Genomic DNA, 17,672 nt, shown 5'->3' with positions numbered 1-17,672 from the left:
GCTTGAAGATCAACGTCCAGACTGTTCTGAAAAATATCCTTTAGCGATTTATCATTCCAACCGCTTTGTGCTGCAAGCGTGCGAAATTCAATGGCGTACTCTGCGACAGGACGATGGTTCTGGGACATATTAATGATCTGCGATGAAGCACTTCTTCCCCCCGCTGGGTATTCAAACACTTCTTTAATTTGCTGTACAAAATAAGAGTAAGATGTGCGGATACGAGGATCGGTGTCCCAAACAGCGGAGGCCCACTCGACCGCTTTGCCAGTCAACAAAGAGAAAACTTTAGAACACATCGCATTATCAGATAATTTATCACTCACATGATCTTGAAAATAAATATCCAGTTGACGAAGGAAGCCTCTCACGTGTTCCGCTGTACCATCAAACTTATCTGGTTCAGAAACGCTCATTCGTTTCACAGAGGTGGATGGTAATGCTTGAATATAGCCGGTGAGGTGTTCGTTGACGGCTTGAAGCCGTGTAAGCTGTTCCTGGTAGCCCTGCAGGAGCGTGCTTTGTTGTTTGTAAGCAGCCATTAGATTGGTTACTTCCGCTGGATCGATGGTAGGCGAAGTATTCTGTAAGGAATGCTCAGGAATACTGGGATCCATTTTGCGGTGTTTATTTAAAACAAACCAATCAAGCAAACAAATCAAAACGTGAGGCAGAAGAGTAGTCAGGTATACAGGCAGGCAGATCAAAACACAGATAGACAGTCCAATCCAGGCAAACTAAGCAAAGGGGCAAATCCAAAAGGCAGATAAACAGATAGGCAGACAAATGGTCACAAGGATAGGCAGTCAGAAATCACAATCAGAATAACGCTCGGTACGCAGGTAAACTGGCAATACTTCGCGCTAGCCTTAGGCTAGCTTGAAACTTAAATAGGGACAAACAGGAAACAGTCAGAGAAGCAGAGAGCGGCGCCACGTCAGTACTCCGGCGAGGGCTCCCTCTGGCGGCGTGGCGGTATGGACGTTACAGTTAACATAGACAGCTGTCACAGCAGGGGCGTTGCTAGACATAAAGCTCTACTGGGGCACCGGCCCCCAATATATTTTTTCTATGATTTTTTTTCTTAAAAGCCTGCTGCATACTAGGAAAGATAAAAATTTATGTATTTATAAATATTTAAGTATCTATTCTGTAGTTAACATGAACATTATTAACATGTTTGAAGGCATCAATGGCTTGCAATGTGTGTAAATAATGACAATAGAGAAAATATTTTTTTTGCACATTTGCATTTTTTTTTACAAAATAATAACAAAGAATAATACCATGTATTTTACATTAATATTTTCATGATAACAATATTTCAAGTAACCAGTCATTTTACGACTGCTACAAAATCTCTAGTTACTGCTTATGTAGTCTAGAGTCCTACAGCTAATAAAATAAATATTAATTTCATATCTGAAAGATATTTTTACAGCAGTACTAGTTCCACCTTTGATAGTCCAAAGCTACTTACAGTGCATTTAAACTACAGTAAGTTCTTTTTTGGAATCCAGCCCACCTATTGCAATGCTTTATCAATTGAGCTACAGTGCCAGTATTTATTAAAGTTATTTAGGTTTCACACCTTAAGTGTTTGAGACTCCAAACAGAGTGAACAATTTTAGGCGAACTATTCCTTTAAGGGAAATCATTTGTCAGTGGTGTTTTGATGAGTGTGCTCAGCACTGATAGGTCACGCAGTGTGGTCTGCTCTCTCTCTCTCTCTCTCTCTCTCTCTCTCTCTCTCTCTCTCTCTCTCTCTCTCTCTCTCTCTCTCTCTCTCTCTCAACTCCTCCTCTGAGCGGCAGTGATTTGAGTGTCACTTTAACGGGACTGAATAATGAAACGAATGAGCAATTTGCGTCTAAAGTTTAGCATTTGATGCGTCATGCGTAAAACTCGGTCAGAGTGATTGTCATTCAATGTAGTCCAAGTACGCCTCAAAAACAGAAATAGCGTTTTTACTTGATGGATTCCTGCATCTGCCTGCTTTCTGGATCGGTCTGTCATGAAGAAAGTTAACTTCAGGGAGTTTAATATGAAACTTGTGTCACGCGAGCTGTCAGTTATAAAGTCTGGAAAGTGCGCGCGCTGCCCATCGTTACAGGTAAGTGTGTGTATGACCTGCTGTAGTTTACTTTATTACGGATTTTTTTCGCGATTGGATTTGTTACTTATCAAATTTACTGTGTTGATTGATCTCATGATTTCGTTTATTTAGTAACGTTATTTGTGTTTGTGCGTTTGATGCTGTGAGACTTTGAGATGGTAAATGCGTGCCTGCCTTGCATGAACCAATCAAATTCACGAGTGAAAGAACGTGATTGAGACAGCAGTGATGATAAATGTCAGATCCTCACAGAGGTCAGACAGGAGGGACGGAGTTTCCAGAAAATGCACCAGAAAATTGGCTCTTTAAAATGAAATTTAATATGAAATGTTAAGAAAATATAGAGGAGATCAGGGGTACCATTTTTTCGAAAAACTTCATTTTAAATGCTAATGTTATAGACAGATATATATTTTTGCTATGGTCAATAACTCACAACTGTGGTCTATCTATACCAGGTGAAATTTTAAAGAAATGTAAAACGACTTTAGTATAATTGCATTGTTACTTTTTGACCCTGTCAGCTAAGACGAAAGTAACACACAGGTGGGTCAAAAGTAACACAACAGAATAAGATAGATGTTTGTATTAGCCTACACTTGTTTTTAGTAAATATACATTACTACTTTGTTAACACTTAACTGTCACTGTTCCTAGAGGAACACCTAGGTTTACTTTAATATTTTGGATATAAATGTTTATTAAATCATGACAAACTATATATTTTTGGAAAGGTATAAGCCTCTAGAATATATATTTCAGAAGTGTTTTATAAAATAAATATGTAGGGAGAGTAATTGATTCATTTATGAAGAGAGTGTGCTTCAAAAGATTTATATCTGCTAAATGTCACTGTCCCACCGGTGGGATGCCTTCAATTACTTCAGTGTTTTGCATATGAATTCTTATCCAACCATGACAAACTATATATCAATGGAAAGCTCTAAGAGTGTAGTTTTCATTTGTCATCATCATTTTGGGAAAATATTGACATAGTGCGAGTCATTTTCTAAAAGGTCACGGGCCCTCAAGCGGCCCACATTGTTTTTACATATTTATAACACTAATACTTTATCCTAAACCTAAAAATCTTGACAAACTATATATCTTTGGAAAGCTCTAAGAGTGTTTTTGCAGTTTTTGCTTTTGTTGTTTCAAAAGATGTATTTCGTTTTGTGGCTCCTGTGCAGGTTGTCAATTCAGCAGAAAAGTTTGCCATTCTCCCTCTGTTAACAGACGGGAGGTGAGCGCACGTGAACGCGCCGATGACGTTTGGTGTCTGTGTGAACAAGCTGCGCGGTAGCATTCAAATTACGCTTACGGATCAGGGACAAAAAAGGCAATGTCCGTTTGGATCGAGATCTATGATTGGGTGAACATTTTTTGGTCCTATGCCTTTCACAGATGACATCAATTTCTACAAATACATTTAAACAACTTAACATAGTGATTGCTATCAGGATGTGAGGAGACTTTTAACCAGCATAACTAAACATGTTTCTGGATCAAATGAGATACCCTGCCTTTAAAACTTAAAGGAACACGCCCACATTTTGGGACTTAAGCTTATTCACCGTATCCCCCAGAGTTAGATAAGTCCATACATACCTTTCTCATCTCTGTGCGTGCTGTAACTCTGTCTGACGCAGCTCCCACTAGCTTAGCTTAGCACAAAGACTGGAAGTGAATGGCTCCAGCTAGCATACTGCTCCCAATAAGTGACAAAATAACGCCAATATTTTCCTATTTATCCTATTTCCACTGCTACTTGGGCGAAGTAATTTGCACAACTCGGACCGAACTCTCTGCTCCTCACCAGGGGGCTTCATGGTTGCTGAGAGCAAATTACTTCGCCCAGTAGCAGTGCTTTTCCTTCTGAGAATATAGTTCCCAGTATGTATACGGTTAAAAGATGGCTCTGTCTCATATGACCTTGTTATTTGTACATGGTGTGACTATACAAATCACAACACATAAATAGGAAAATGTTCGCATTATTTTGTCCCCTATTGGAAGCAGTTTGCTAGCTGGAGCCATTCACTTCCAGACTTTGTGCTAAGCTAAGCTAGCGGGGGCTGCGTCAGACCGAGTTTCAGCACGCACAGAGATGAGAAAAGTATGTATGGACTTATCTAACTCTGGGCGATACGAGGAATAAGCTAAATTCCCAAAATGTGGGCGTGTTCCTTTAATTGATGATGAGTTGGTCGTGGGTGCATGTGACTCATAAAACTCATCTTCATAAAACCTAAATTGTTCCTTTTAATTTTTTTGCAACCAAAAATTCTAGTTTATGGTCAAAAATTTGTCGGTGAAAATTATTTTTTATCAAAATCTGAAAATGTACTTTATCTAATGGAATGATGCCTCAATATCTCTGATGACGTCTTTACTGACATTCTGGGCAATAACGCATTCATTATCGCAGGCGATACGGCCACGATAGTGAAAGTGAAATTGCCCCGGTTGATAGTGAACTACCGCTTTGTAGTAAATGCCGCTCCATCTGAAAGCAGGTGATTTAATACTAATCAAGGAACCGGGTTTACTGGCGATATGCGCGTGACAACCGGCAAGACCCAAGTCTTTTAACTGGCTATACAATAACATGTAATGGGCGTAATATATCAGGACACCTGTTCTAGTTATATCTACTGCATTATGTGATAAGGAGATTTTATTCTAACACTGTTTTAGACCTGATTTAGTTGCTTGCCTTGTTTAAATCCAGACTATTTCGTGAACCAGTCAGTTGAATGAATATGAAAGTAGAAGCAGGGTTGTTACAGTATATAAAAGTTGACAGCACAGCTCTTTAGTGTTATGCAGTAGGTCAACAGTCATCCAGCACTTATCATAAGGAAGGGAAGATTTATGTTGTAGAGAGATGTGTGTCCTTTATGAGCTGTGCCTCTTTTAGTTTATAAGTAACTGTGAACATGTGACAACGGAAACTGGACAGGCACCATGGACATGAAGCATATTGTACCGTACGTATTGTAAAATTTATTGTACAGTATGTACTGTATTACGACATTGCTGTATTTAGTTTTTCTGCAGTTTTTCTGTATATTGCGATAGGAGACATAATGGCTTACTTCATGAGATGACTTATAAAGCTGTTTCAGAGGATTTTACTTCTGCCTTGCATTTCTTGTGTAGCTCTGGGATGATTTATTGAGTAAAGTGACCAGATTGCGTTATTAAAACTTCCTTAGCACCCATATTTATTGTTACCACCATGTCTTTCATGAGGTGAAATGTTTTTTCATCTGTGATTTCTCTCTGGCATTTGAAACCATTCTTGGATAGTGTAACACTGGCAAAGGCACCCGAAATAGTTTTCCTTTTAAATAATTTATGCTTTATTCTGCTATGTGACTCGCAGATGCACACATTGCAATTTTTATACTGAAATGATATATTGTACAGTCTTAGTATGTAAATTTTTTTGATAGATAAGATGCAAAAGATGCTGCATTTGAATGCATCAGCAAAGGAATCTCATATTTAACGTCTGTAGAAGATTTGGAGATTGTAAAGATATATTTTTGTATGGTAGGCAGGGGGGATTGTGTCTTGTTGTGTCTAGCTCTACAGTAAGAGTGAATTGAATGTTTCATTTGCCCGTCCGCTTGCAGTGGGACGCCTAAACACAATGGTGACCTGAATAGAAGAGCAAGTTCATCACAGCCTTTGTGTCCTGCTGAGGTGTTTTCCAGGCCACCTTGTATAAATTTCTACTCATTTTAAATTACATAACATTACAGAAAACTTGCACGGAGGGGTGGGGGAGGCAATATTTTTTATCCTGTGGAAACTTTTTCCTGTTTAATTTATTTAAAGAATACACTCGCCATTAGAGACATAAGCGCTGTAAATCAAATGTCTTGTCATCTGAAAATATTCTTAGCTTTTAACATGTGTGTTATTATTTGTAAAATGCCTACTTTAGGTCCCATTAAGATAAAAATAGCTTTAAAAAAAGCATTATTGTCGGAGACGATGGTGTAGTGGGCAGTGCTCCGACAAATAGTATGCAGATGCGCTTTTTGCGACACTAGTTCGATTCTCGGTCCGAGGTCCTCGTAACCCTTTAGGGAATTCTCAATAGAAATCTTGCTTTCTGGGAAAATATTTTTATTACATTATCACCTACATTTTTATGTAGGTGAAATGTGATCCATTTGTATTCTTATCTGCAAGGTTTAATGGGATTAACCTTGAAATGTTTCTGGCAGATATAACAATCAGTCAAAATGATCACAATTTTATGACTTAACAAACTGTGCTTAATCAGGTCATCCTACATGAATCACTTTCTAATTATAGCATACAAACTACACATTTACATGTATGCATTAATCAGATAGTTTTAATCAAAGCAGTTTACGGTGCATTCAGGGTACGCATGTTTAATCATTATGTTTGTAGACCCACAATAATGTACAAGTTGACCTATTGTATAAGAAGATGAATAGGCCTAAAGGTGAGCACTACATTTTTTACATTTTTTGGAGTTGAGGCAGTGCTTGAGAAATAGGAACCCTGGACTGTCCACTGTAGATTGGAGAACTAACTGAGATTAGAGGCAGAGCTCTGTGAGTGTTGCATGAAGCAGAATGTGATTTCCATCTCAGTCTTTTATCACCCTTTAGCAATCAGAGGAAAATTTTCATCAAAACTTCTACTGTGAGTCTCCACAGAGACAACGTCGTGCTGGTAATGAAACAAAATAGATCTGTGCCCTGAGAAATTGGTTGTGATTAAGACGAATGCATAGATTTAAAATAGGGTCGTAAAAATCAAGATTCTGTACAAAGGTACAAAATAAAAAATCCAATAAACTGCTGTTGACCTCAACACTTATATGACAGAAATAATGAAGCATAGCTTAGCCTCACCCTTTTTATTGCTTAATAAAAACTAAGTTTTAGAGAAAATAATATAGGATGGGATACTTTGAAATTTGACGATCATTAAAAGTTGGCTGTGATATTATTGGTTCATTTTATTGTACCCCATCTAGGCAGCGTTATTACAGTTTGATGAATAATTATGAACAGAAAACTTATTTTATTTTTAGAATAATATGATGGTGAATTGTGAGGAATAAGATTGGAGATTATGGGAGAGGAATAAGATTGGAGAGCCTTAGTCTGTAAGCAGGTCTGTGATGTGAGTCTGTGAGCAGGTCTGGATGTGAGTCGGTGATCAGGTCTGTAAGCATGTCTGTGAAATGAGTTTGAGTTTGTGAGCAGGTCTGAGATGTGAGTCTGTAAGCAGGTCTGTGATGTGAGCCTGTGATGTGAGCCTGTGATCAGGTCTGTGATGTGAGTCTGTGAGCAGGTCTGTGATGTGATTCTGTGAGCAGGTCTGTGATGTGATTCTGTGAGCATGTCTGTGATGTGAATCTGTGAGCAGGTCTGTGATGTGAGTCTGTGAGCAGGTCTGTGATGTGAGTCTGTGATCAGGTCTGTAAGCATATCTGTGAAATGAGTTTGAGTTTGTGAGCAGGTCTGAGATGTGAGTCCGTGAGCAGGTCTGTGATGTGAGCCTGTGATGTGAGCCTGTGATCAGGTCTGTGATGTGATTCTGTGAGCAGGTCTGTGATGTGAGTCTGTGAGCAGGTCTGTGATGTGAGTCTGTGAGCAGGTCTGTGATGTGAGTCTGTGAGCAGGTCTGTGATGTGAGTCTGTGAGCAGGTCTGTGATATGAGTCTGTGAGCAGGTCTGTGATGTGAGTCTGTGAGTAGGTCTGTGATGTGAGTCTGTGAGCAGGTCTGTGATGTGAGTCTGTGAGCAGGTCTGTGATGTGAGTTGGTGATCAGGTCTGTAAGCATTTCTGTGAAGTGAGCTTGAGTTTGTGAGCAGGTATGTGGTGTTATGAGCCTGTGATCAGGTCTGTGATGTGATTCTGTGAGCAGGTCTGTGAAAAGCGCTTGAGTTTGTGAGCAGGTCTGGGAAATGTGCTTGAGTTTGTGAGCAAGTCTGGGATGTGAGTCTGTAAGCAGGTCTGTGATGTGATTCTGTGAGCAGGTCTGTGATGTGAGTCTGTGATGTGAGCCTGTGATCAGGTCTGTGATGTGAGTCTGTGAGCAGGTCTGTGATGTGAGTCTGTGAAAAGGTCTGTGAATTGTGAAATGAGCTTGAGTTTGTGAGCAGGTATGTGATGTGATTCTGTGTTATGAGCCTGTGATCAGGTCTGTGATGTGATTCTGTGAGCAGGTCTGTGAAATGAGCTTGAGTTTGTGAGCAAGTCTGGGATGTGAGTCTGTAAGCAGGTCTGTGATGTGATTCTGTGAGCAGGTATGTGAAAGCTTGAGTTTGTGAGCAGGTCTGTAATGTGAGTCTGTGATCAGGTCTGTGATGTGAGTCTGTGATCAGGTCTGATGTGAGTCTGTGAGCAGGTCTGTGATGTGAGTCTGTGAGCAGGTCTGTGATGTGAGTCGATGATCAGGTCTGTAAGCATGTCTGTGAAATGAGTTTGAGTTTGTGAGCAGGTCTGTGATGTTAGCCTGTGATGTGAGCCTGTGATCAGGTCTGTGATGTGAGTCTGTGGGCAGGTCTGTGATGTGAGTCTGTGATGTGAGCCTGTGATCAGGTCTGTGATGTGAGTCTGTGAGCAGGTCTGTGATGTGAGTCTGTGAGCAGGTCTGTGATGTGAGTCTGTGAGCAGGTCTGTGAAATGAGCTTGAGTTTGTGAGCAGGTCTGTGATGTGAGTCTGTGAGCAGGTCTGTGATCAGGTCTGTGATGTAATTCTGTGAGCAGGTCTGTGAAATGAGCTTGAGTTTGTGAGCAAGTCTGGGATGTGAGTCTGTAAGCAGGGCTGTGATGTGATTCTGTGAGCAGGTCTGTGATGTGAGTCTGTGAACAGGTCTGTAATGTGAGTCTGTGAACAGGTCTGTGATGTGAGTCTGTGGGCAGGTCTGTGATGTGAGCCTGTGGGCAGGTCTGTGATGTGAGCCTGTGAACAGGTCTGTGATGTGAGTCTGTCAACAGGTCTGTGATGTGAGTCTGTGAGCAGGTCTGTGATGTGAGTCTGTGAGCAGGTCTGTGATGTGAGTCTCTGGGCAGGTCTGTGATGTGAGCCTGTGGGCAGGTCTGTGATGTGAGCCTGTGATCAGGTCTGTGATGTGAGTCTGTGAGCAGGTCTGTGATGTGATTCTGTGAGCAGGTCTGTGATGTGAGTCTGTGGGCAGGTCTGTGATGTGAGTCTGTGAGCAGGTCTGTGATGTGAGTCTGTGAGCAGGTCTGTGATGTGAGTCTGTGAGCAGGTCTGTGATGTGAGTCTGTGAGCAGGTCTGTGATGTGAGTCTGTGAGCAGGTCTGTGATGTGAGTCTGTGAGCAGGTCTGTGATGTGAGTCTGTGAGCAGGTCTGTGATGTGAGTCTGTGAGCAGGTCCGTGATGTGAGTCTTTGAACAGGTCCGTGATGTGAGTCTGTGAGCAGGTCCGTGATGTGAGTCTTTGAACAGGTCTGTGATGTGAGTCTGTGATCAGGTCTGTGATGTGAGTCTGTGATCAGGTCTGTGATGTGAGTCTGTGAGCAGGTCTGTGATGTGAGTCTGCGAGCAGGTCTGTGATGTGAGTCTGTGATCAGGTCTGTGATGTGAGCCTGTGGGCAGCTCTGTGATGTGAGCCTGTGATCAGGTCTGTGATATGAGTCTTTGAGCAGGTCTGTAATGTGAGTCTGTGAGGAGGTCTGTGATGTGATTCTGTGAGCAGGTCTGTGATATGAGCTTGAGTCTGTGATCAGGTCTCTGATGTCAACATAAATCTGTAATAGGGATGGGACAATTATCGGTTTCACGATTAACCACAGTAAAATGTCCTGACGGTTAGTATTATTGTTTAAAATGTAATTATCATTACAACCGTGTTTGATTACCGTGATTTAGAAAACTCGCTGTAAATCCTGTCCAGGCAAAATCAGTTTGACGCAGGGGCGCACATGCAACATTGTTTTATGCACAAAAAGGCATTTAAGGGACAATGTATTGTATTCATTCGCAGTAAACTTATTAGACAGATTGATTTATTTTTTTTACCACAGAAATAATTTCAGGGACATGAAATATTAAATTGTGGTTTTCAAAAATAAAACTTGTTCAAATGTTTTCGGTGTGTGTATAAGTTCTTTTTAAATATTTCCATCTTATTTTAACAAAACCATGATAATATTGATAACCGTGATAACTTTGGTCACTATAATCATGATATAAAATTGTCATACCGTCCCATCTCTAATGTAAGCAGGTCTGTGATGTGAGGTGTAGTGAGATTCTTTAAAAAGTGCTCTTGATATATTGCAGTTTTCATGAGTATGACCTCTTCTCCCCTTTCACTGTAAATGATTTGTATAGATTTGTGTAAACTGTTGGCTGCTTGTTAAGCTTGTTATATTTTACCGCATTTAACTTACAGTTAAATGCTGTCAGCAACTTTGGCTTATGAGTCTTCATTGGCCCTTTACAGCAGAACTTCATATTGCATTTTTACTGGCTGCATAAAAACAAATGACTCTTAAACAATATAAACAAGCAACTTCTTGTTTATTTAATCAGTTGGTTTAAGAGATTCACTATGGGCTGGTTTCCTGCACAGGGTTTATCTTAGTCCAAGGCTTAAATGCCAGTTTGAGCTGCCCTAATTTCAAGACACGCTGTACTGACGTATCTTAACATATATCAGTGCCATTGTTTTGTCTCAAGAAGCACACCAGTATTGTTTTTGTAAGTTTTGTTTGTAAAAACTACTTTAATGTTCCAATTTAACTAAGGCCTAGTCCTGGATTAATTCTAAACCATGTCCTGGAAACCGTGCCAATATCCATTAAATCAGTCTAATGAATTACTTAATCTTGTTGTATGGTTAGTAAATTAATAACATCTGACTCGATTGCTGACTAGAGGTTTTGAGAGTCTATGGTAGAAACTCATGAAAAGTTGTTGTAATTATTGGTACCAAAAAGAGATAGATTAATATGGGTTTTTCTCTGACTGATGCCAATATTTAGGCAGTCGATGGCCGATATATGATGCCGTATTTTGGGTGAAATGTTTGGCCGATTTTCATTTTCCTCTAACAGTTAAGGAATAAGAAGCTGTACATAAAATTGCTTAAATGAAACATTAAAGCCTCTCCAATCAATGTAGTTTGTATTAAAAAAATGATAACATACTAACGTAAATGTTAACGTATTAAAGGAATATTCCATTTTCTTAAAAGAAAAATCCAGATAATTTACTCACCACCATGTCATCCAAAATGTTGATGTCTTTCTTTGGAAACATTGCAGGATTTTTCTCATTTTAATGGACTTTAAAAGACACCAACAATTAATACTTAACTCAACACGTAACAGTTTTTTTCAACGGAGTTTCAAAGGACTATAAACAATCCCAAACGAGGCATAAGTGTCTTATCTAGCAAAACGATTGTCATTTTTGACAAGAAAAATAACAAATATACACTTTTAAAGCACAACTTCTCGTCTAGATCTGGTCGTGATGCGCCAGGTGACCCCACGCAATACGTGACGTCAAGAGGTCACAGAAGACGAACGCGAAACTCCGCCCCAGTGTTTACAAGTGTGTTGAAAGAGGACCGTTCCTACGTTGTTGTATGTCAACTGATACTAATTAATGTCTTTGTGTCAGTTTATTGTCTACAATGGTCCTCAAATTTGCGTTTTATATATGTAACACGTGACCTCCCTACGTCACAACGCATTTACGTTAGGTCGCGCTGGACCGGACCTAGACGAAAAGTTGTGGTTTAAAAGAGCATATTTTTTATTTTTCTTGTCAAAAATGACAATCGTTTCGCTAGATACGACCCTTATGCCTCGTTTGGGATTGTTTATAGTCCTTTGAAACTCCGTTGAAAAAAACTGTTACGTGTTGAGTTAAGTGTTAATTGTTGGTGTCTATTAAAGTCCATTAAAATGAGAAAAATCCTGCAATGTTTTCCTCAAAAAACATAATTTCTTCTCGACTGAACAAAGAAAGACATCAACATTTTGGATGACATGGTGGTGAGTCAATATCTGGATTTTTCTTTTAAGAAAATGGAATATTCCTTTAAGATCGATGACTTCGTAGATGCTATAGACGGTTTCAGCAGTAACAACATAAACAAACATCTTTCGTGGAACACACATAACTTCCGGTAAACTTCCACAAAGAATCAATAACAATAGAGTCCTTTTAGAGTACACTGCAAAAAATGACTTTCTCACTTAGTATTTTTGTCTTGTTTTCAGTAGAAATATCTTAAATTAAGATGCTTTTTCTTGATGAGCAAAATGACCTAAGTAAATAAGTCTAGTTTTAAGACAAATAATATACAATTTAAGTGAAATTGTCCTTAAAACAAGCTAAATGATCTGCCAATGGGGTGAGAAAAAAAATTGTGAAATAAGATTTCTTTTTTCTTAAACACTTAATTCAAGTAAAATTTTCTCACCCCATTGGCAGTTATTTTTGCTTGTCTTAAGCACAAATTCACTTAAATTGCATATATTTTTTGTCTAAAAACTAGTATCATTTTCTTGGGTCATTTTGCTTATCATACATCTTGATTTAAGAATTTTTAGATATTTCTACTGAAAACAAGACAAAAATACCAAGCAAAAAAGTCATTTTTTGCAGTGTAATTTATTTCTGATAACAAGTGAAATAAATAACAAGTTTCGCCTACATTGCATGTGTTTCTACTTCCACAGGCAAATGACTTGTTGCACATATGATAAGCATGGTCAGAATCAATTCTACTGTAGTATGCTACAATGTAAATAGGCTTAAAAATTGGTTACAATAAAATCAATTCTGTATTTTACTATTGATTTATATACTTAATTTTCTTACACTAACCCAGACCCTTAGCATGACACATGACTTCTTTCACAGTATGAAGTGAGGTCAAGTGGGTTGAGGTGTGTCTTCTGTAGAAAACACAAGACAAAAGGTCAAGGACATTGTACTCAGGTGCTCAATGACCTGTCACTGTGAAGAGCGCAATCCCTTTGACAGATTATTCAGCAGTCAAAGTGTGAGGAAGATGAGAGCTGCATCTCTGTCAAGATGAGTATCATAGGCACAGTCTGAACATTCTAACAAAGACTAAATGCCAGCGGTACACTGCCTGTTTCACTGCTTTAAACTGTTCAGAAACAGTGAGATCCTTTTCTCTAAAGCCTCTTATCTTCATACCTCTATTCTGTGAATATGTCTGGTTTATAATCTGTGGAACATAAGATAAGAACATGCTGTAATATTAAGCTCAATAATTTTTGCTGATTTACTACAGCACCTTTTGTTGCTCACACATACCTGTACAGTGTGTAACAAAGTTCTGAAAACATTTGGTCTTCACTTACCTCATTGTTAAAGAGTTCAATCTTAAAAATGAATAACACTCCATCACATGATACCCACACGGCTCCCAAAGCAAAACAGCACTGCATTATTAAAGAGATTTTATTAATTATTACACAAGAGTTCTTTTTGGTTCTTAAATCTGATTGGCTAATAGCCATGAGATATTCTACCAGTATCGTAACAGTAACCGCTTCGCCATTTCTCATCATTTACTGCATGTACCATTCCACCACTGGTGCTTTGAGAATAAATGAGGAAGGCGTGAACCAGCCGTACATACACTCACATATCTGTGACTGGAAAAAGCTGCCAACGGAGCAGATGGTCACACATTTACACATTTAGTTCCACAAACCCCGTTTTAAAGACTTTCAGTGTCTCCATCAGTTCAGTCATAAATCAGTGGATGAACTGATCATCGCTATGCCCTAGATTAGAGCTATTGATGTGTAAACTTTTGAGGGAGTTTGAGGTTAAGATTGCAGTGTTTCCCACAGGATTTTGAGAGACTGTGGTGGTGATGACGTCACCCGCTAATTAGCATATATTTGACGTCATCATGTCGTGTTTGCGTTTGATCTAGTGTTGGCACCTGAAATATGTTTCACTTCTACTCTTTGATCTGTATCTATATTTGATCTGTATTATATATCAAACTATATTTTAAGCCAAATTAAGCTGTTTTAAATAGTGAAATAAAAATGTAAATGGGAATCATGAAAATTCTATTTGTGGGGGCCAGTGTTGATTCTGTGGTGGGCCACCACAAATAAATCAATGTCTGGGAAACACTGAGATTATGTCTCATAGTGTGGCGATTAAATTACACTTGGCGGATAGTGCAATGAAAATATTACTTTTCTCTTTATCTGGAGTCAACATCCCGAAGTGCCCTTGAAAAGGGAGCAAAAACGCATCTTGGAATTAAGCCAGTATATAGGGCTCAGGCACTGGTAAGGACACTGGCTCACTACATCAGGACACTTGATAACTTATTTTCCGGTAACATGAGTATTAAAACACAAGAGGAGACCATAAGCATCACGCAGAAACATCATCTTTCTGACGATTTTTTAAAAACTGGTTAAAAGTACAATATAAAAAACATTCTTTTATTCTGTTTTATGTAGCACTGACAAGTCCAATAAAAAAAAACTGCAGTTCAGCGTTAAGATTGAATAAATAATCAGTTAAGTTTTACAAATTAACTTTTTACTTCTGCCAAAACAGTAATAACCAATGAGAGATTTAATATGAATAAAATAAACAAATAATATATTGCTGAGATCTATCAAAAACAAATTAAATCTTATTTTGACCATGAGACACAGATACATCAGAGCAAGCGGAAAATGATATGTGTCAGAGATCAGTCTGTGGTCAGCGGAGTGAGCGAACACTGATGCCCGCTGGTCGAGCCTGGAACTCACACATCCGATTTTTTTCGAAGTAAATGTTTTAATATGCCCCATCTTTACTAATCGATTGCATATTTGAATATTATTCCTATATATTCTCGACTAACTTAATCTTAAAACTACGTTTTTGTGACCCCAGAAACAGTAATATTTAGAAACGGCTATTACATCTATTTCGTTTTGACATTGAAAACAAATGGCTGAAAGGGTTACATGTCATTCTGGGCTTCATATCCATGGCGGAAGAAAGTGGTTCCTCACAAAAGGGGCTTTAAAAGACACCCTGATGCGGGATTCCCCTGTTTCAAGATGGCGGCTCTAGTTGACGCATTCGATCCAATGAACTGCTGTAACCAAGGCGACATCTAGTGTACATATCTATGATCACGATTGAGATTATGTCAGAGGCACAAGGCCCTTAAAAGTTTAAAGGTCACGTTCTTCCTGGTCCCATTTTTTTTACTTTAGTTTGTAATGTTGCTGTTAGAGAATAAATAAAACTTGCAAAATGATAAAGCTTAAAGATCAATGCCAGGCGATATATTTTATTCAATATATTTTCTACTTCCTGATTGAATGACGTCAATAAAACAGCTTTGGCTCAAACGGCTTTGGCTAAGCTAAGCTGTTGTCGAATCACAACACACTAAACAAACTACACAATCAGAACTCAATACGTATTTCTGAAGGAGGGACTTTATAAAACAAGGGAGACATCAGACCATTTTTAGTACAGTGAAAGCAGTGGTACAGAGATAAGTAAACTGTGTGAAAAATACCAACAATTTTTTACATGTGAAACATGAACCAATGTTATATTGCGGACTGTAATCACAATCAAAGCTTCAAAAACACAGGAAGAACGGGACCTTTAAAAATCACACTCCTACTCGAGCAATATTGCTTAATTGTAAAACATAGTTACATTGTAGAACTAAACATTTGGAGGCATAAATAGGGAAACTGGTCATGGTTGCAGTCACACCATTGTTGCCTATGTTGTAAACAGATTTCTGCATTAAAAACTGTGGGGTGAAACGATGATAAACAATAACGGAAGTGATTTAATTTATCTTAATTTGTACCTGGAACATTTTGTTATCATATTAAAGAATAATTGGAGAACTACAAGCAACATATCATATTTGTCTAATAATTTAATTATGAGACTATGGCTTGGTTTCAGAGACAGTGATTGGCTACTAGGCCTTAGTTAAATTAAGCTGTTTAAGCATCTTTTATAAACATGCCTTAGAAAAAGATGTTACTGGTGTGTATCTTGAGACAAATCAGTGGCATATTTTAACATCTTGTCATTGCTAGTTATTTTTTTAGTTCAACTCAAACATGTGTTTTAGGGCGCACTCACATTATCCAAACCAAACCAAACCATGCCCCAGCGCGATTGTCACCCCTCCCTACTCCTCCAAGTGCACGCACTCACACTGTACTTTTTATCGATCCGAGTCGGGGCACGCTTTCGTCATTAAAATGCGATTGTTTTGAAAAAAAGCAGGAAGTAAAGCTCTCTCTTAACACTGGAACCCACCGTAATGATAAGTCTGTGTTTTTTATTCGGAGTCGTTTGGTTTTTTATTGCTTTAGTTGATCTGTCACGTGCACAGCTCGGACCTTCACGTAACCCCGCTGCGCGCATCAAAAGGTTTTTACAGCGGCAGATGAAGGTGAGTGGTCGCGCAGCTGACGTCTTCACCTTTTGAATCGCGCTCAGGCGCGAATGCGCTCACACCACAGCCTTCCGCGCCTGAGCCCAAGAGAACCGCGCTCCGGCCCACCTCTGCAACCCGGCCGTGGCGCGATTAACCAATCCGCGCCCGGGCGCGGAACAGAGCGATCACACTTGTCAAACAAACCAGGCTTTGGGGGTCAAACGCGCCCGAGCGCGGTTTGGTTTGGATAGTGTGAGTGCACCCTTAGTCTAGGACTAGCCTCAGGCCTTGTCTGTGAAACCAGGGTAATTAGCATCAAAGTTTTGATTTCAATCTTTGACATGACCTTACTCAATCAGGGTTAAAGATATCAAGGTTATTTTCCACAGAATGTATCACAAAAATTACTTTTCACAGACTGGGTCACATGTGAGAAGTACAGTTTGTGGGGTGTAAGATAAACAATGAAAAAGTGATTTTGCTATATTCAGTTGTTATTTTAGCAAACAAATTTGCATTTTTTAGGCAAGAAAAATATGAGAGAAGATGCAATTAAAATCTTTTGTCACAATTTTTCCAGAATATTGGCTCTTGACGGGGTGTGATATAATAATCTTTTTTTATACTGTTATATGTTCTTATTGCCGATAAAAATACCTAACCTTTGGAAAGTTTTAAAACCACAATTCATTTATTCTGGATCTGCATACAGCTTGGATGGAAACAGCCATCAGCTCTGTAATTTAAAATAGATCACACATGCATTCACAGACACACTGTACAAATGAGAGCTGTGCGGGCCATTGTGCATGCATTATGCATCCTGTTAATGAGTGTTGCAGTAAGTGTCTGATCTGACACAGTGACACAGCCTTTCATTTCAAAGTAACCTGATCCTCTCACCCGCTGTCAACAGAACAGTCCCCCTGCAACCTGTGCCTGTACGTGAATCTGAAACATGATCTGATCTGCACAGCAGCTTCCTGAGCAGAAAAGTGTAGAGCGATATCATTATACATCATAAATTCAACTCTGCTTTGCACAGAAGAGCTCCCTGATCATATAGATTTTTTAAAGAACACAAA

The 17,672-nt window shown here is 39.0% G+C and overlaps 1 protein-coding gene across 10 annotated transcripts in view; it reads left to right on the top strand.

Annotated features, from left to right (window-relative positions):
• Positions 1 to 17,672, top strand: part of gramd1bb (GRAM domain containing 1Bb) — a 196,670-nt gene that overhangs the window by 81,062 nt on the left and 97,936 nt on the right. The window contains exon 1 of one of the 10 annotated variants that reach the window (XM_055174417.2): positions 1,824 to 2,113. The exons of 8 other annotated variants lie outside the window; for them this stretch is intronic. Coding sequence is in view for 1 of the 2 variants with exons in the window: in XM_055174425.2 (XP_055030400.2) it covers positions 5,084 to 5,106 (23 nt within the window). In the remaining variant the exon portion in view is untranslated. Of the gene's footprint in view, positions 1 to 1,823; positions 2,114 to 5,068; positions 5,107 to 17,672 lie in introns of those variants that run through there. One more of the 10 variants, XM_055174425.2, reaches the window with a different exon arrangement.

Source organism: Misgurnus anguillicaudatus, chromosome 15, assembly GCF_027580225.2.
Source record: "Misgurnus anguillicaudatus chromosome 15, ASM2758022v2, whole genome shotgun sequence".
Classification (NCBI taxonomy): domain Eukaryota; kingdom Metazoa; phylum Chordata; class Actinopteri; order Cypriniformes; family Cobitidae; genus Misgurnus; species Misgurnus anguillicaudatus.
This window is presented reverse-complemented; position numbering and strand designations above follow the sequence as displayed.